Source organism: Falco naumanni, chromosome 15, assembly GCF_017639655.2.
Source record: "Falco naumanni isolate bFalNau1 chromosome 15, bFalNau1.pat, whole genome shotgun sequence".
NCBI lineage: Eukaryota > Metazoa > Chordata > Aves > Falconiformes > Falconidae > Falco > Falco naumanni.
In genome coordinates, this window is record NC_054068.1 from 4561253 (window position 1) to 4581058 (window position 19806).

A 19806-nucleotide genomic window follows, 5' to 3' on the forward strand; every position below is an offset into this window, starting at 1 on the left:
TCCAAAGAGCTTTGTTATTATGAACTAAGACACCTGTCATGTGCTCGAGAGAAGTTATGATCTCTGAGCCAGATTTCCTCTTCCATTATGCTTATGAAACTTGCTTATGAATCAAGGAGTTTGGCATTCAGGAAGAAGCATATTTATGTTACGAATTAAATAGAACAAAGAAAGACTTGTGATACAGGTTGGAATAAGGCCTTTTAAAAGCAGAGGAAGAAATGCTGGCTCAGGTGGTCGTAAAGAATCTTACAATCCAGAAAAAAAGTAAAAATTCTGCAGGTACCATGGTTTAAAGGACAAAACAATGTAGATAAAAATAATAAGGGAAGAACTTAAATAAAAGTCTCAGAAAGAGCAAAGAGCAGTGTCTTTATGGAAAAAAGGAAGATGAAGCCAAACAGGTAAGATTGGGAAAAGTTTACATTATTCTATCTTTTTCGTTCGCAGTTGCTACAGTTGTTTTGTTTGATATGCAAGGAGTAGAGATGGTCAAATGTGTTCAGTAACTAGCAAAAAGAATGTCTCCAACAGCACAGCTTCAATATTTACAGTCAAAACGGGAAGAGGAGAAATGCCTCAATTTAAAATAACCTTTCCCCCAAAGGCAAGTGTAAAATAAAGTTAGTAATTTCTCAAAAAATGTGGGATATATTTGTTTTCTTTGGACTTTTCCAGATAAATTTTTGACTTTTCTAAACCCAAACTATATAGTTATAATTTTGTTCCACTTCAACTTTGGTGTTCTTCAAGACTCAAGAGCAAATATAAGAAATGGTTTCCCCACTCTTCTCTTTTAACCTTTGTAGAGAAGAAAAGGAAACTGTGGCCAGTGCTGAGACACCAAAGAGACGAGATGTGTAAGAAAGAGACACCAAGGTTAGCAAAAGGGTTCTAAAACTGAAAAGCCAGTTTTTAACTGAATGCAAACCAGAACAGAGCAACATTTGAAACAGAGAAAACTCAGCAAGACGTTAAATTCACAGATCACTCACCATTTTCATGCAGGACCTTTGAGGTCTTAGTTCAACAAATTTCAGTACATTTCTTCTTTGCAGCAAGTTCCTACCTTAAGGACTTCTGGGATGTGGTGCTTTCTTCTTACCATCACTTATAAAGCTTGACTCTGCATCTGCTCCCTATCAAGACTAACAGATTTGTGTTGATGGTTTCTTGTTTTCTGCCTAGTTTTTCCACCTTGTACTCCGTGATCTGCTTTTCCTCATTGTTTTCTGCACTTTCAGTTGCTTTACAAGACTTAACGACTCCTGTTTGTGCCAGAGAGTCTCACCTTGGCAGCCTTTTCAGCAGAGCATAGTATACAAACCAAACAGATTTTATCCATCCCAGAAACGTTTCCCCTCCCAATACCTGCTCACCTTCCTCCCTCACTTTTTGCACCACTATGAAACAATACTCGGAATATTTTGTTAAAAAAAGAAAAAAGACTAAATTAATAAGCTAATAAACCTTTCCTTTACTACTTGGTCTAAACCACACTGTTTATTAAGTGATTTATACAGTGATCATTTTGAAGCTGGCTTTAACTGTAATGGTGCTGAAGAACAGCCACATACTCATCACTTGAAAGAAGCAGATGAGTTTGCCCATCTCAGATTCAGGTAAATAAATGATGCAGACATTAATACAATATTTGGCTGTTGTTTCAGAGAACAGAGAAGACAGCTGGATTTTCAGTGATGGCTGAAGAAAAGTTGAGGATCCAGATACAGGAAGCAGTATTAACTAAAAGAAGTGAGGAGGTAGTCCTCAAACTTGTCAATATTTCTAAGAACTGCAGATAAGACTACAGAAAACCCAGTAAGTACTAGCTTTCCCTCTGTCATTTTATTATGATCCATTCCAGGCAGAATTTCAGAATTTATTTTTCAAATGGTGTGTATCCAGCCAATTTCATGTCACATCCTCCTCTTCCTCTTGTTAAAATCTAAGCAATATAGCTTTCTCAAAAAAAAAAAAAAAAAAAAAAAGGCAGCATAGTATCTTGATGATTCTTAAGAGATCTCTTCTTACAGTTAAAGGTATGTTAGAAAGAAAATTGATGTATCTTCCTTTCTTCTTTGCGTGTTCTTGGTACCACAAGCTGTGCACAGCATGCTTTCAATTAATTTAAACTAAGTTTCCATCTGCTCCAACAAATGTAGAATTTGAGTGAAAGACAGTGTGATGGAGTGACATGAAATACGCTAATAGCAAACACTAATGTGAAAGCCAGTCTTCTGTGGAAAATGTAATATCCATAGTGCACTCTTTCTACTCCATATTAAAGGCTCACTTTAGTGAAAAATGATTATTGTTTTCAATATTTGCCTATTCAAGATAGAAAACGAAAGCTTTGGCAATGGAGATAAGAGATTTACATTTTACAGAGTATGGTAATGCAAAGAACAAGATGTATCAGATCGATTCCTTTTTAATTGCCACTTTCATCAAGCTTTATGCTATGGAATTATTTCATTATGTTTCTACACTTAAAGCAAAAGAACACAAATGCTGAATATGATTAGCACTTTGGAAGCTTTGGCTTTGTTATCAGTTTGATCAGAATACTGTGTATTTTGCAAATATTCTATTTTCCCCCCAACAAATTAAAGTTTCAAGAAAGGTATGTAAATTAGAAAAGCCATGGCCACAGCAAAACAACTACAATGGCTACATTCAAGTAATGACACAGACTCAATTACAGCAACTGTGTACAACAAAAGCAACAAAAGCTTTTTCCTACTAAATGTATGCACTTTACAGACATTACTGTAGTCCTTTGGATGTGGGTTTTGGTGGGGCTTTTTGTGTTCTTGTTGGTTTTTTTTTTTTTTTTGATTGTTTGTTTGTTTTTTAGTATAAAGTAGGAACCTAACTGTGAGTCTGGTACCAGCCTTTCAAACAATAACTCTTTAAAGCTATGTGGTAATTAAATTCTACCTGCAGCCCAGTCTTGTTCCCAATTGAACAGGTTATGGCCTTTCCCCCCAATTTAAATTAGCATGTGAATTTGAAAAAGGGAATTTATTTTGGACACTGGTTCCTCTTCCCTGTGTTTCTTACATTAAGTAGTGTGCTTTTAACAATGGTTTGACCCCTTCAAGTGATCAAATAAATGCAAATCAAAACTCTAGACTTGGTGAGATGCACAGGGAAGAATGGTGACAGCATTACTGTGAGCAATACAAGTAAAAGATATTAAGATTATTCTTGATAATTCATACCTTAACCTCAATACCGATTGCACTTAGAAGTAGAGTTTCATAGAGGATAATTCTCTATAATCTTGTGCAGATCCATGGAAAGCGATGTCACAGTTTTGTGGCAATTGTATACCTGGGTCCAAACTTGCAGTAAAGAGAGATACTTCTCAACTGCTGCAGTCTATAGCCACCACCTCTTCCTAGGTTAAAATTCCTCAGGCACTGATGGGTTATTTTTTGAGTGTTTGTTTAGTTCTTGTTGTTTGGTTTTTGTTTTTTTTTTTTTAAAGACACGCCTGGAAGGCCTTCATTCTTGGCAAGGCTGGGCAAGAGCTGAATTGCAGGTGTCCTCATAGCCTACCTACAGAACAAACAGTGTAAGAGATACCCAGTAGATACAAGAGAACATCCTTCAAAGTGAGAAAAAAAACCCCACTGCATTTCTTCCTTTCCCTGGGACTATATAAGCATCTAGCATTTTAGCAGTGTGCCCTCATCACCAATTTATGGCAATTTTTGGGGAGACATTGCTTGCCATAGCTGTTCCATTCTGCAGAAAAGAATTATAGATTTCCCAGGGCAAGACAATGTGTGAGTAGAAGCTATTTATTTTTTTTTTAGTTTTTTTTCAGTTTGCTGCAAACAGTCCCAACCAAAGAGAAAGTCTGTTCTTCAGATAGGTGTTTTTCATTATGTGTGCTTTAGATGTAGCCATGGTTTCAAAGACAGAAGGATATGAGACAGGAAAGGTTTATAATAGTTTCATCTGTCCAGCTGGCACAGGTTAGTAAGAAAAAAAATGGACATTCTTTCGGACATACACTAAAACCATTCTTCACTGATAGTTAGCAAATGGTCTATGTGTCCAAAAGCTTGTGCGTTTTCCCAATTATGTCATACGGTCTAATAAAAAGTATTAACTTTCCCTACAGATCTCTCCTCCATACTGCTCTATAGGACATTTATACACCTACAGCAGATAACGTCCTCAAAAATTTATATGTTCAACCTGAAACCTTTGTAAGAGAAGTAATTAGAGAGGCTTAATTAGGGCTGGCATGACAAAATATATGTCAATAAACCTGTCCAATTCTGCCCAGAAAGGAATTTTCAAAGGGCTCTGACTGCTGTGTTAGTCATGCTCATTTTTCAGGTACTATATATAACAGTATAATACTTAACCACCATTCAATGTTTTTCCAGTTGGGACCGTTTCATGCATAACTCAACAATTTAATCAATCTATCTCATTCATTGTTAGATTATAACTGGTGTGACTGCAAAGAAGTGAGAAGAAAGGAGAAAATGAGATGCTCCATTAGAAAATACCATCCAGAACTGACAGATTAAGCTATTTGAAATGAAGGCAATCGTGAATGATTTTGGGGATATTTTATTTTATGCGTAAATCGGATCATTGGCTGAAAAATAATCACTTGGTCCATCAAAGACATAACCCAGAAATGAGGTGGAGATAGAAGTTAACAGAGGATGAGTAATAGAGGTAAGAGATCAAGCATGCAGCAAGGCAGGATGATAATACAAGTTATTTAACACGGGAAACAATAGCAACTAATGGTAATTATCAGTAAAGCGAACACATTTTTCCCCTTATAAATCTGGGGCTGGTGTTGGTGTGACTTGCCTGAATGCAGATTTAGGAGAGAACTTTATGGATACAAAATGCTAACAAGAAAACAAGAATTATCAGAGCATCATGTGTGGGGGGAGAAGGGGAAGTCCAAGAAGATTAGGGGAATTAAAATCAGAATGTACAGGAGAAATGTGCAGCCTGCTGGTATATGTGTTTCTAGACATTTCCTGTGTCCAAGAGAATAAAAGTCTCTAACGAACATAACTCTAGAGATCAAGCTACATATTTTTAGCCTGTAGGTTCCAAATTACACACTGATAGTCATTACTGAACAAAAGATGAACAAACACAGTCCCTTACATCTCTTACAAGATGAAAATCAAGTCCTTAAAACTATGCCTGGTTTATTATATGTGTTAGCCAGAATTTCTTATCATGTTATACAAAATGTGGTATCTGCAAACATTCACTGTTACATGTGGCTGAGTGTAAATTGACAGAGATGAAGCAGAATATTACTAAAAAAATCTCCCTCTCAGAAGCACAGGAGAAAAGACTTCTCTGTCACATATGAACAGGTATTGCCTTTATGTGCAACTTCTGTGCCTAATGCTTAACATCAGCTGAGGAGAGCTCTCCTGGATGATTCTAATGTTTGTTAGCCATAACAGCTCCCTGCTAAAAACTATTCCAAACTGATGGATTCCTTCCTTATTGAAGTGCAGTTTCAGTATTTCTCGCATTGTTAATACAATGGTATAGCGTTTTGCTAGAATAGGAGAAAACATCCTGAATGTTAGTTCAGATGTTATTTCCAATAATATTTGGGGGCATGATAGAGAATAACATATATTTATAACTTAATCTGCATGTTTGAGGCAAATTACCTGAATCCATTATCTGACTTTTCTCCTTGTTTCTTAGAAGCCTAATTTGAAAAAAAAAACAAACCACCATATATATACGGTGCATACACATTTATATATGGTGTGTCTGTGTATAGCTCTCAATTGTGATTTGAGCAATCTCCATAGGCAGAAAATATTTTTAGGCAGGTTATTCTGTGTAGCATACAAAAGACAATAATTCAGCTATCAAGTATTCAATATTATTCACTCTGTTATATGGTGCCAAATTATCTCTCTCACCTCCCCATCCTTAGGAATGCTCATTACTTGAAGTAAATTTGTGTTCCAGTCCTGAAGGATAGGATTTAAGATTAAGTATGGTTGTTCGTTACTAGAAAGACATGTCAATCTTGAAGCTTCTAGATTCAATTCAGAAGTTAAATTTGTCTAGTATTATCATGAAATGGAAATACACAGTCCTACTGTCAAAGTAGTTAAATATTCAGGAGTAAGACCGTGGTTAATAGGAAATTAATCATTAACCATTATTCAGAGACTGTTTGGATCAGGCTGGAGGAATTATAAACAGTATAAGTGAGCTCTGAAAAAGCCAGCTGAGGTGACAAAGCTATTGAGTGGACAGGAGGAAAAAACTAATCTGTAGCTAGATAAGACTTGCACAAGTGACAGACCCACAGACTGCAATGAATGAACAACTTTCTGGCTGATTGATTGACTCAGATGTTAATAAGCAGTTCACTACCTAGACTTGTCCACAGTGGCAGTACATCGCTGGTCTCCCGGGAGTCATTCATGGACAGACTTTGGTCTGGCCTTATGGTGGCAGGCTGGAGAGCCTGCTGGACTTCAGCATAATTCTTTCTGTTCAAGAATGCCTTCCAAATGGCTTCTTACAGGAAGAACACGCTGCCTTACAGGATGATTGCAGGGGCTGCACAGGGGTGTGAGTCTATATAAAGCAGTCAAATAACGGATCTTGCATCAGCTCCCAGTAAGTGCGTGAAACTTCTCCAGAGTGGGAAAGAGAATTGTCCTGCATTAATGCCAACCAGAAACTGTGTTCTTTCAGAGCTCCAGTATTGTATACGTGAGTAAGAGCTGGGTCTTTTTAGGGCTGCACATCATTGCTGGGCCACTAAATGAATACAGATGTCTTTTAATTTTATAGTAGGCTACTGATAATACAAATCTATTTATAATGCAGGTAATAGTTTGTAATATGTAACACTTTTAAAGTACTTTTAGACATTAAGTTTTAGCTTCCCAGTCTAAAACCTTTTACTATATTTATTAAATGTTTAAGGTATTCCACCATTGAAAGAAAAGTTTTCTGGTGTACTTTTTACCATTTTCTTTGTTCAGCTTAATTTCTTTTTCTTTTTTATTGTTTTTTTTTCTTTTTTCTTTTTTTAAAGCAAATCTTTCTTACATGATTGTAATACCTTAGAGGTAATCATTAAGATTAACAACTTGGCTTATATAAATTGTCATCTCAATTCACATTCAAGTAAACCAGAAGACAAACAGGTCTTTCTAGAATCCTTTTAAAATGATGTTGTTTGAATACTCCAGTTCTTCATATTCTCATTTGTGTTTTGGTTTGTGAAGGCTACTTCTGAATTAGTAAACGTGTTTTCAAGGCTTATATTAGATATTAGCTAAGGTGCAAAATGATGCTAAAATATGCAGTGATAATTGACTGTCGATTTAAGAACATGTTCCCCATTGAACAGGTGCCTGTTGTTTCCTGTGAACTTGTGGTTATTGTTAATACACTGTTAACAGGTTCCCAGGAGTTCCCATGCAGCTTATTTCACACTTGGATGTTGCACTATTTGCAACAATTCATGGAGTTCGGAAATGTCTAGGAGACCTTGTCAGGGACGGACAAGCAAAATGCTAATAAGGAAAACAGAAAGGCTGAGCCAGGATGCGACTGTTGCCAGACTCCATCAGCACTACACAATGTTGACATGAAAAAAAGAGTCCTTTCATCTCTTACAGCCATAAACCAATGGGGATGTTATTTATTTATTAACGGAGAAATAACAGAATGAAATACAAGGGAGGGCTTGAAAGAAGCCCATTGTGTTGGGCCGCTGACATCTCTCTCAAATGAATGAGTATCTGTGAATGGGTTTTGCTTCATAATGCAGCTATATAACACAATGATCTAATGGTCAGATCACTGTTTGCCATCCTGCAAAGTAATTTACAGTTCTACAAACTCGAAAGAAGATACCAGTGTATCCAAGCTGATCTGATTTATAGTCTTATGCTTTGGTGTAAATGCACCAGCTGTTTAAATATATACAAGGTGTAAAGGAATAGAGAGTCAGCCAATTGGACTTCCAAAGTCTTAGGTCAGTCAAACATCAGACGTGAGGAATGCCTTAGACCTATGCTGCACTTCTGCTTGGAATAGTAGTTGGTAAAGTTTTGTTACATAATGAGACTGACCTCCAAAGGGCAGGAATCGGAGTAGGCTGGCCTGTGTTCCCACTGAGATGTAAAACCAGACCCAGACTTCTAGGCAAATAGCTCGTAAGCACCAACAGCATCATCAAAGTTTGGTTTGGCTTTCAGTCTGAAGCCCATCCTGGGTTTGGGTGTAAACAACTATTTGTAGCAGATCTCTTGCAGCAGGGCCCTCTGCTACTTAAATGTTTGTGTTCCGCCAGTACTATCAAAACTGAGTGGCAAATTTTCATGGTCTTGACTCATGTGACTTCCTACTTCTACAGGTTAACTTTTTGATTGAGTGCTAAGACAAAAAACAAAACCCCAACCAAACAAAAAAAGAGGCTAGCAGGCTCCTTCAATGATATTTCCTTAGAGATTTGGCATTCTTCTTTCATCTCAATTATGAGAAAGGCAGCAAAATACTTTCCATGAAAGTCTGGTTTATAACGAGTAAATGTCTTTGACTCACAAGAAATTGGACAGCTGGTAAGAACGCTTCTTGACACAGCGGCCTTTAGTAAGAACAAACTATCAGGGATCTCCCATAGGCAAAAGCTGTTACATGACTGAGGAGCTAAGCAGGCTGAGAGTTTTATATTAATGAGTCTTAGGGCATTTCAAATTTATTTGTGTAAAAGAAAGACACAGAACGCCAAGAGCAGGTCTCTACAGAAACAAAGTGAGAGCTGGCTGTGTTATGGGGGCAAGTAATGAATACGTTCTCTTTTTTGTTTTTTTTGGTTGGGTTGTTTTTGGTTTTTTACACAGTGTTTCTCCAGACTTTGTGAAGACTCACATTAGGAAACATTTTTTTCTGCCCCAGATCTCCTTTGAAACTAAAAATAAAAAATAGAACCTTCAGCAAACCCCTAAAGTAGCAAAAAATCCATCTGCTAGGCTAATGACGATGATTGGTACAAGTCTGTGCTGCCTACTGTCCCCACTTCCCTCTCTTTAAAGGTGTTTGAATTGCCCCAATTCCCATATTAATTAGTCTGTAGTACAGTTTAATTGCATTGTACTATTTTTTCCCAATGAATTGAGCTTTTAATGAGTATTCACTGTTTAATAACCAATTAAAAAAATAGCCTTTTATTTGGTGTTAGTGGGATAATGAAACTCATAACCTTAGCTGCTTATATTTATATACATACATATATTTTAATACTTTGAACAATAAATCTATTACATCTACATATCCATCCTTGTTATAAGTTATACCTTCACTAAATAATGACATTTAAATGCACATACTGCCTCCCTCTCTTGTTAGCCTAAGCAGGACAAGAGATGAAGAAGAGCTGCAGTAGCAAGAGGACTTTTGTATAAAATTGAAGAAAGCAAGCCTTGGATGGCATCCACTCAACCCCAGAAGGCAGAGTTGTGTACAGCACATGTTCATTAGCTTCAGGTATTCAGTGCTCATTTGCTAAGGAACAAAGTACACAGTGCCAAGGAACAGAAATTAAAGAGTGTGAGAAAGTACTGCAGCCCACAAGTTGTGCAAATGATGACAGACAACTACAATTAAAAGGTAGGTTTATTACAGAACCGATAAAAGAGTAAGCCCTGATGGCTCTTTAATAAGGTTCCAAGCTAGAGCATCAATGCAAGAATGATGACTGGATGTCAATGGCACAGAAACCACATGATAACGGTCTTAATTGAGTGAGGAAGGGTGGGGGGTAAAAAACCCAATTGAACAACAAAAAAAAAAAAAAAAAAAGCCCTTCCAGGTAACACTCTTGTTTTGTTTGCTGAGGTGGGGAGTCTGCTCATCTTGGACAAATGCTGACTGGCAGCTCAGCAGTACGTGGGGCCTGATGTGCACATCAGGGCTGATAGAAAGTGCAATGTCTGGCAGGAGTCTGGGGCAGAGTGACAACTGCTTAGCTGCTGCATGACCGCAGGGCTGCCCCACGTCCCCAGCCCTGTGTCTGGGGGGCTGAGGTGGCAGTCCCTGCTCCGGGAAGGGTCCACAGCTTAGGCCAGTGCCTGCCCTGAGCTACTGGCATGGCGTGCCTCTGCACCCTGCCTCCCTGGTCATCATGCTGGGGTGGCTGTGCTTGCCAGGAGGGTAACGGCTCTGCTGCCAGCATGGTTTTCAGCTGTGCCCTCTGACTGTTTCTGTATTTTTATCTTTATATTGCAGTTCTGTCCTTATCACTGAAACAGAGTGAGAAGAGGGCGCTTTGTGTTCTGATGGGACTAAAGACACAAGAGAACACAGCTTGACGGGTATGCGTAGGTCAAAACCCTGCAGTCGGCTCTGCCAGTGTGGCGGTGAGCAGCTGCACTGAGCCCTTGGCAGGGCTGAGGATATAGGGGTTTTTGCCCAGCTCAAAGGATTTCTCTCTAGAGTCATTATTGTTTTGACTTCTCTGTGCAGGGTCCAAGAGCAAGCCATTTTCTGATTAATGCAGTTTTTGCCATTAGTAACAGTGGCAAAACTTCCCAGGCACCATGACCGGGCTTTCCAGCACTGGTCTTGTTCTTACGTGATGTAGCTAATAGTCACAGCTTACACAGGTGAATTTTATTGCACCAAAGTCTACATCTTTCCTTTAGACTTATTGTCTTGTAAGGTGGGTTATTCTAATTACTACAATATATCGTTTCTACTTTGCTTTATCTGTGGACTCTGTCACCTTCTCTATGATCACCATATGAATTAAATATCCCTGATCTTGTTCTGTTTCTTTTTGCCAATCCACTGTATGAAAGGCAGAGCATCTGTTAATTGGGGCACCTGTTCTCTAGAGGTTTTTCGGTCTCGCTCAAAATCAAAGATGATGACAATTAACTTACCTTGGAGAAACTGGGCGGGGGGGAGGAAAGTATATGAGCTCATGATGACTTAAAAAAAGAAATAGTTTATAGTTATAATTATTTTATCAGTTGGGGTGGCAGTGAAAAAATTCAACTCTTAGACTTATGGCTTTCTAGTGATGTCAGGGAAACTATGTGTTCAAATCCCACTAAAAGATAAGTCCCTTGGCACTAGCCAAGCCGATAATACCTGCTGTAACCCTAAGGCAGGTTTTAATCCCTGGTTTATGGCTACTTGGAAGGTATCTTACAGGACTGTTGCTTTACTGCAGCTGATCAAATAGCACAAAGAGTGACACACAGCTGATGTGATTATTTTTTTTTATTTATTTGTGTACAAAGAGGCATCATTTGATTTGCTGTCATTTCCAAGTGCAGGCTAGACTCATTATCTTATCACTGTCCCCAGCAGATCAGTTACAGCAAGGGTGAAGTTATCAGGATAGCTGGAATGGCAAAATTAGCCCAGCATAAAATTTGTTCCCAAGTGGCTGCTGGCATAAAGAGAGATAACAGCTGTAAACAACAATGGACGCATTTATAAAAGCTAAAATTTCAAGAGCTTATTAGTGACTTGAAGAGTTAATGCAGTCCATAAGCACTGTCAACTTATGTTTGATCAACCTTCTATTAAAAATACGTGTGGTCACTTTTAAAAGGCAACGCTATAAGAGTTTAATTTTGTTTTTTTGTTTTTCTTTAAGTGCACGACAAAAAGCTGTTTATGAATGTCCCCCTTTCCAAATCAATTACTTCATTATTGTTACTGGCTTGCAGAACACTGCAAGCAATTCATTACTTGTAAGTGTCCAGCTATATTTTACACTCTAAATTTTCAGCATGCTTTGCAGTGAAGAAGTAGCGTAAACGTTTTTGCTTTTCTTGGTTTGGACAGTTAGTCATAAAAAGTATATCCAGCCACAGCAATGATGATGAGGATCCCGCAATTGCATGTGGAAACAGTAAGTCATAAGTAGTAAAATATACTGTCATATACTGTTGAAGTGTACTGGACTAGAGTGACTTGCTGCTGTAACCGCAGGAGCAGCGAAGGTCATCAAGCACTGGGAGGTGGATGAGCAGAGTCCAGCCAGAGGCGTGGCAGTTGAGGAAGAGCATCCCAATAGTTTTACAGCAGGAGCAATGACCCTTGCTTTTTTTCTGCAGTTGAGAAGGTTGTACTGAAGCCAGAAGGGACTGTTCTCATTTACTGCTACTGGAGAAAAAAACGTAACTGGATTGAACTGTGCAAAGTTACCGAGTAACAGTAGACTGCAATCCAGATCATGTGGTATTAGATGAGACAGGAGGAGGTTGAAAGGGCAACAGAAAACTTCTAACTATCTAAAAACCATTCAGCATTTTCTAACTCTGTTAACATTTCTTTGCTTATGATTTAACTTTGTAGTGTTTCAAACATCTCTTTTAAGGTACGAAGCACAGCATTAGTTTAGGACAACGGTATCAACTGAGACCAAAGGAGGAAACGCTTTTTTGCTGTGGCTTTCAGGTAATGACCTTTTGCTCAATTACACCACAAGTTTCACATATGCTCTTTTATCCTCTACTTATTACTGACCGCATTAAAAAGCCCCATTTAGATTCAAAGTCTGACAGAGCATTGGCAATAGTCAAAAGCTGGAGGCGGGTCTCGGTGAAAGCAAGCTGCTGTGGCTTGTACTCAAGTGTTTCCTTCAAATGCTGCCCTCCCTCCCCCAGCTTCCTCTATCCTCAGATGTCGTAAAAGGATATTTTCAGGGATGTTCTTTCTCTCTCAGTCTCTGTCACTTTAGATAACTTCCTATAAGATCTAAAAAACAACTTGCAGGAATTTCAGAAAGCCAACAGGTTCTATCTAGCTTTGTGCTGGAAAAAGAATTCCCTGGTAAAGAGGCAATAATGTCATACTGCTATGGTGCAAATTTCCTGCAGGATTTTCATTCTGCCTAGCCTTCTATTCTTTTTTGTGCCCTGGATTCTGGGCCAGAATTATCATGTATTTATTTCACCTGCTGGGCCCTTCTGCAGTGTCTGGGAGCAGCTGACAGCACAGGAAAGAACACTCCGCTTCCTTTCCCTTCATAATCACAGATTATGAGAGCTCAGTGAAAAAAAAGAAAATAATATCTTACAGACCCTAAGTCCTGCTACTGGGAATGCAGCATGCTAAAGCGATAAGCCTTGTCAATGAAGCCTGCAGTTCCCGGTACAGAAGGACATTGAAGCAGTGCAAGCTTTTTGGGGCAGCCTGGACTTGAAGGTAATAAGGGCTCTAAATTTTGGAGTAAGGTTTTCTGAACCAGGGCAACAAGTAGATCAGGCCACACCTGTATACATGTCTTAAAGGAAGAGTTAAGCACAGGGAGAGAGCACAGCAGGTATGACTACAGACTATGGCAGCACTTGCTGTTATAAGCCATCTCGTAATCGGCCCTGCCAGCCGTGGCAGGAATGCAGTCCAGTAGCATCGTAGCATCCCACACTGGTCCTTGCTGATTGACGCTTGCTCAGCCTGTTTCTGCGTTGTTTGCAGTGTTCACTTTTGGTGGCTGGCTGTTCTGCGTAAGCTGAACTGCTGGAGGTAGGTGGGGCAGGTGGCCAGGTGAAGCAGAAAGGAAGCGCAGCAAGGATCCATTAAAGCTCCTGCACACACACCCCCTCCAGCCGAGGGACATCTGACCCAGCTTTGGCTCAGTGCAACTCTTTGTACTGAAAGTGTGGGGCTCTATAATGCAAATCATTGCTGTTTGCTAAATGGATACTGAATAATCTACTACTGCTTTCTTCTATGGTCAAACCTGATTTACCTCTTAACTTCCAGATTCTCATTCTATTTGCCATGGCACGGTGATGATGAAGGCTGCAATTTCTCTTTTACGTAGAGCAACGTGGAAGTTTCTGGTATTAAGCGCAGGCTATTCCAGCCCTTTGGCAATCTCAAGGTCATTTTGCTGTCCTCCATTCCTGCTGTATTGCATCAGGAAGGTCTACACCCAGACAAAAGGTAAAAGCCCATACATCCTTTATTTGAGCATTTCACAAATAAATTACAAGTTTTTTGCAACCACGTCATAAATTGAAATGTTTATTTACACCTCAGAAACAGCAAGCAATTCAGCAACTAGGGCCCAAAGAAACAATTAACTGGAAAAGTAGCTGAATTAAGTGTGCTTAAAAAAAAAATAAAATTCCGCCTTGCTTGAACTTTAACAAAAGAAAGAAAACCATAAAAAATAATCTTGGTGGTAACTTCAAGAGACAGAGTTTGTTATGGGGCAAATATGATTTTACAGGAGGGTACTGTCTGAAATGGCAGTAGCAACAGTTTGTTCTGAATTCACCATCACAGTTCACCAGACATGCTCTTATTCTGCAGTCCCAGGCAGGGTGTGTGTGCATGCGTACACATATTGTGACACACAGCCTGTCTTTAGACTACGTTCATTTTAACCCCAGGTCGTTGAGTACTTCCATTTGCCGATGCAGAGGTGTAATGTTCAAAGGATGGATAAAACTCTCCCACATAGCTGTCCCACTGAAAGCACAGTATTGCAGAATTCTGGCTATAAACCCTTCTCTTTCCACTATTGGTGACCTGCTGATACCTAGGCAACTAAAAATGAGTCAGTAAACGATTATGCATATCTTCAAATGATATAATTGTGTTAAGAGGGGACAGCTAAAGGTAGCATACATACAACACAGGAGCTGGGATAAGCCTGGGTTTTAGAGTGTGGTTTTTTTGACTTTTTTTTTTTTTCCCTTTAAATCAAGCTGCTTTGGCATAGGTAACCCGTGCTGTCCCTTAACTCATGTATTTCATCCATAATTCATGGAATGAAACTGCTTATTCCAAGTTCCCGTGTTGTATTAGTCTCCCTCCATCTGCATATATATTATACATATATTTATATGTGTATGTGTATATCTCTATATATCTACATATATACACACACATAGCAATTGTGCAGCTAGTAACTTTCCACTGAGAGTGTATAGGTGTATCCATTTCATTTGGACAAACATAGATCAACTAGCATATCTTGATGTGAGGCAAAAGAACAGTGTAGTCAATAGGTTATGCATTTTAAATAGTAAAATAGCTATATCTGCTTTAAATAAAACAGTTCTGATGATAATTACTAATGCACTTTGTATGTTAGTTCTAAAGTTTGTAGATCACAGAGTTAATTGAAATAAATTGTTATTTTAGCTATTTATCTTTTTGTTAGCATCGTACTGTATCTCAGGCAACAAAGTTTCTAGAGATGCAATAAGGGGAAGATGGGATTGGAGCTTTGCCTTAGACTTGGTGTTCTCAGGCTGATGTGACACTTTTAACTCGTGTGTTTGTTTTTTTTTTTAAATTAAATAAGACATTATTAGACCTATGCAGAAAGAAATTTAGCCTTTAGGCAAACAGTGGTGTAAAATAATTTATGTAGAAAATTCTGCTATGTTTCAAGTGGCTGAGTGTATTATTTGCAATTGAGAAGAAAACTGGCAGCTTTCTCAGTACTTCAGACAGGAGGTCTTTGCAAGGGAAGGACCAATGATGGAAAAGTTGTTAATATAACATATGTCTGTCTTTTTGTAGTGATAAAACATTTAAGCTAGAGCCCTACAAACTGATTTTAAGTCCAGAATTTAACAAATAAGGCTTGTATTATAGTGATCCCTAACTTAAATGACTGTGCAAGAGACAAGGATGACTTATTTGACCACAGGCCCCAGCCATTTAAAATAAACATTAAACCAAATTATGCCGGGTGCCTTAGAGACACATTGAAGTGGTCAGTGAAGGAAGCACATCATCTGTGGGGGCATCTAAGCTGTAGGTTTCTCTGTATGTCACAAAAGAGAGACACTTGATAATATATAAGCACTCAACAGTCCTTTGACAAATACTGCTGCTTTACTGTTCACAGCAGACCCGTAAAAGCAATATGGGAAGAGTAAGTTTAGATGAAAAAATTCATTTAACTATGATTAACTGAATCTTGAACAATTCTAGTAATGGAGTTTTCTGTGATTTACACGTGTAAACATGATAAGAACAGGGCTCAGAAAGTGTATTAGCCAGTGTTCCACTCTTACCTAATTATCCTCTAAACCCAGTAGGATATTCAGCTCATTTCCCTTTGCTTTAATTTTCAGTCCTACAGTTACTGAACAAAACGTACATTAATAAATGCACATAGGTGTGTTGCAAAAGCATACATATGAGGTGTACAGAAATGGTTCAATTAGAAGTACAACACAAATGTGACCTTTGTCTTGCTGATAAACTCCTCTTACTGATTGTTATACACAATTTGTGTTTTAAACAGCAGATACTTCTTTTCAAGTGAAATGATTTTTGCACAGGAAGTTTTGTGCATGTTACAAAATGAAAATCAACAAATTCACTGCCTTTCTGACTCTAGACAGTATTACATGTCTACAAACAGACTAAAATAAGTGTGGCAGTGACCAAAATAGCTAGGTAGAAATAAGTTCTGTGTTATAAAAACAGCAAGCTTGGCTGAACAAACGTTAAACATAATTAACTATTAAAAAAAATGACAACCAATTTTGTAAACTCTCTACTTTTTCATGATATTGTAGAAAAACTAATAAATTATTGTTGCTCCTTTGTTCCAGGAAACGGGCATCATTTTTTGAGCCAGATAGAGCCAACAATCTTATTCAGGTAAGAAAACTCAGATTCTAATATGGTTCCTCACTTGTATAATGCTACAGAAAGTGCCACAATCTCTTGTGTGTTCTCGGGTACAGAGAGAGAAACATTAACATGGTAGCTTTGTCTTCTCCTTGCATGCTTAGGTAGTCCAGTGATTAGCTCCGTTTGAAGCCTAGGGATACGCAGTATAAGATGGGAGGCTTTAATCTAGGTGTAGAAATAAAGTAACAATGGTGAATGAAGGCTCTGAGGCATCTTGATTCAGAATTTTAGCCATGATACTGACCTCTCATGTCAAAATGTTGCAGTATTATCCAACAAGAAAGATTTCTTGTCATAGGGCACAAAGTGGTAGAAAAAGTCTTCCCATTGTTAGTGCAGCTCCAGACAGAAGAGATTTTTCTTTGTTCCTCATTGTGGATGCCCTTGGAACGATCCACCAAATGCTATGTCAACCTTGGTTTAAACGAGAAAAGGGTAGCTTTATCTGGTACTTGATAGAAATGACACTAATGTCAATGAGTGTCTTTCCAGAAGTGGGTTTTGCTAGATAGAGAAGGGATGAAAGCAAGTAGAAAAAGAGTATTTGTAGGGGAGGATGTTATAACTTCTTTTATTTAAGATAGAGATTTTATAGATGAAAGCATAGGGTGCAGCTTATCTTTGGGTGCATTTGGATGCATTCATTAAATATACATGTTGAAAATCCAGTGGTGGCGTGCATTTGTTGATTGTTTTCCTTTTGAAAAATTTGCCTGAAAATTATATATATATATTTAAAAAGACATGACTGTTGATGATAAAGCAGCAACATATGATTATTACAAGGCATGGGCACAGAAAGAGAACCAGAAGCATGCCCACGTTAATGTTTGAGATCAGGCGCTTTCCTGCTGAAATGCCTGTAGCTGCCTAACAGCCCACTCCTGAAGCCCTTGCCCAACAGGAATTTGCACTAACCTCCAAGTACCACTTTGGTAAGGGAACACCTAAAGCGTGCTGCAAGAGAAATAAGGTTGGTGGGAATTTTACTTGTTCAGGACTGCAGGAGTGATGCTGGAAGACAAAAATAGGTTCCTGTCTGAAGGCAGCTTGTATCTTACTAAGAAATTTACAATGTTAGGAAAGTTCACAACACAAACTAATTTTTCCTCTGTCACTGTTGTTGTTACTCTTCTTGATTAAAAAAAAAAAAAAAAGAAAAAAAAAAGGCCTGTTTCATATTTGGAACAATACAGGAAGTCAGAGAAAAGCTATTGTACAGCAATTTTTAACCACCAACACACATTTAATATCTAGTGTAGCATTATGGAAAACCAAATGTATGTTTGGACTTTTTAATGCTTCCAAAAATCTTTACTATTGAAACATATACGTGGTGTGGAAGATATGCTCATAATCTCACTGTAGTAAAGACAACATACAGTATGACTCATAAGTACTGTAAAAATGCTAACTAAAGAATGCAGCTGCAAAGTTCTATTGCATAAGGAAGCTTTCTTGTTTAAACTTTAAATAAGCAAGTTTATTAAAATATTCTAAGATACTTACCTTACCCTAGTTACTGGCAAGCTCTAATAAAAGCCACAGTCTGTCACTAGTATACCTGTTGTGTTAATTTTATAAAAATTTGGTGTGAGCTTTGATGGATCATTTACAATTTATTAACAAGATGATCATCTTGATACAGTTAGAAGGGTTTGATTTTTTTTTTTTTTAACCTTACATGCTCACAGAATAAAAAAGGATTTCATATTCATATATAACGAACACCCTTTTTTCCCATGTCTGCAAACAAGTGTGGTAAGTTTACACACAGAAAGAAATGCTCTTGTTACTCGTAACTGGAAACTGCGTGTACATGTGTATGTATGTATATATATATTCAAAACTATATATATATGTGTGTGTAGATATATTTATAGAACTGGGCATCTGTTTTCCTCCTTGCACTTACGGATGTACTGACAGCTGCATAGAGGCTGAGAGAGAGACCCGTGCTGCTGAGAAATACTTTGCTTTTGCTGTTCCCAATCAGTTTCTCCCATACAGACATCTGCCTATGTAACGGTGTCTGCAGAGCGGATGAAATACTAAAAATTTTGTAAACTGCCCCAGCACATAATTATCTGCAGGAACATAAAAGGCGCTGACTTTAGCCCCGTTACCGTCAGGCCCAGCGCTCCCATTGCTGGCAGCGGTGAGCCATGCAGCGCCGCTCGCAGCTGGCTGCTGCCTGCTTTCTCACAAATCAGAGCATCACTGAACCTCCAGGCACCGCTCCTGCGGGATCAGATGTTCCGTTTGGGGCACAGGGAATGCAGTTCAGATCAGAAAGAAGCCAGGGGGCTTGCCTTTCTTGTTTGCTGAACCTGAGGTACAAGAAGTGACACTGCAGAGCCGAGCCTGCTTTATTTGTGTCACCAAGGTGGCTGTTGTAGTGGTACGATTGCAACAGGCTCTCTCCTTCTGGCCACGCTATAAACAGCAAATACAGTAGGTTTAGCGGTGGTAGAATAGTTACCATTCATCTGTGGCTGTATTATTCTGCTTTGCCCTTTGCACGCTCAGATGAATATTTTATAAAAGCTAAACCTGTCGTATAACTCTTCTCTCTATATAAATATATATATATACATACACTCATACATATACAAATACTAACCCACAGACAAAATATTTTCTGAACAGTTGAATAGCAACAAGTCAACAGATAGAAAAAAATGGAGTCAATCTGTTTTCTGCTCCCCCAGGGTCCGGTTTAGAAGTCATGGTCTTTCAACTTTCAGAGAAAATTCGCATAAACTTTGCGTCTTGCAAGAGGAACCCATTAACAAACGGAGGTGAGGGTAGAGGCTGTCAAACACCAATGTAGAGTCAGATTAAGTGAGGTTGCAAATTAAACTGAATCTGGAGCAACTGAGGCCTAGTAGTGAAGAACAGTTACTGTAAACTGCAATCTTCAGATCTGACGTTTTCTTTTTTCTCGTTGCCATGGCAACTCGGTAGGACAGCTTCAAATGTCAGGAGTTCTTACAGACCTAAATGATGGGAAATGTGGGTGATTACTACTATGCAGATCACAGTATCTTTTAACTTTTTTGGGGTTTTCCCCAATTAAATTACTGATCGAGCGCATGCACATTTGTCAGTAATTAAATA

General features: G+C 38.5%; 1 protein-coding gene and 2 long non-coding RNA genes across 4 annotated transcripts in view; 2 read left to right on the forward strand and 1 right to left on the reverse strand.

Annotated features, from left to right (window-relative positions):
- Positions 1 to 604, forward strand: part of LOC121097740 — a 150756-nt gene extending 150152 nt beyond the window's left edge. For both annotated transcript variants that reach the window (XR_005831069.1, XR_005831068.1), the window contains one exon: positions 451 to 604. This is a non-coding gene — a long non-coding RNA (uncharacterized LOC121097740). The remainder of the gene's footprint in view (positions 1 to 450) is intronic.
- Positions 605 to 635: 31 nt separating this feature from the next.
- The window catches only part of LOC121097739, a 45395-nt gene continuing 26224 nt past the window's right edge, over positions 636 to 19806 (forward strand). The window contains exons 1-9 of the long non-coding RNA XR_005831067.1: positions 636 to 879; positions 1671 to 1821; positions 4468 to 4710; positions 9406 to 9666; positions 10285 to 10370; positions 12392 to 12471; positions 13783 to 13965; positions 16605 to 16653; positions 19398 to 19487. This is a non-coding gene — a long non-coding RNA (uncharacterized LOC121097739). The remainder of the gene's footprint in view (positions 880 to 1670; positions 1822 to 4467; positions 4711 to 9405; positions 9667 to 10284; positions 10371 to 12391; positions 12472 to 13782; positions 13966 to 16604; positions 16654 to 19397; positions 19488 to 19806) is intronic.
- Positions 19386 to 19806, reverse strand: part of CDH13 (cadherin 13) — a 504987-nt gene continuing 504566 nt past the window's right edge. Inside the window, exon 14 of the mRNA XM_040614995.1 lies at positions 19386 to 19685. Coding sequence (XP_040470929.1) covers positions 19678 to 19685 — 8 coding nt within the window. The 3' untranslated portion in view covers positions 19386 to 19677. The remainder of the gene's footprint in view (positions 19686 to 19806) is intronic.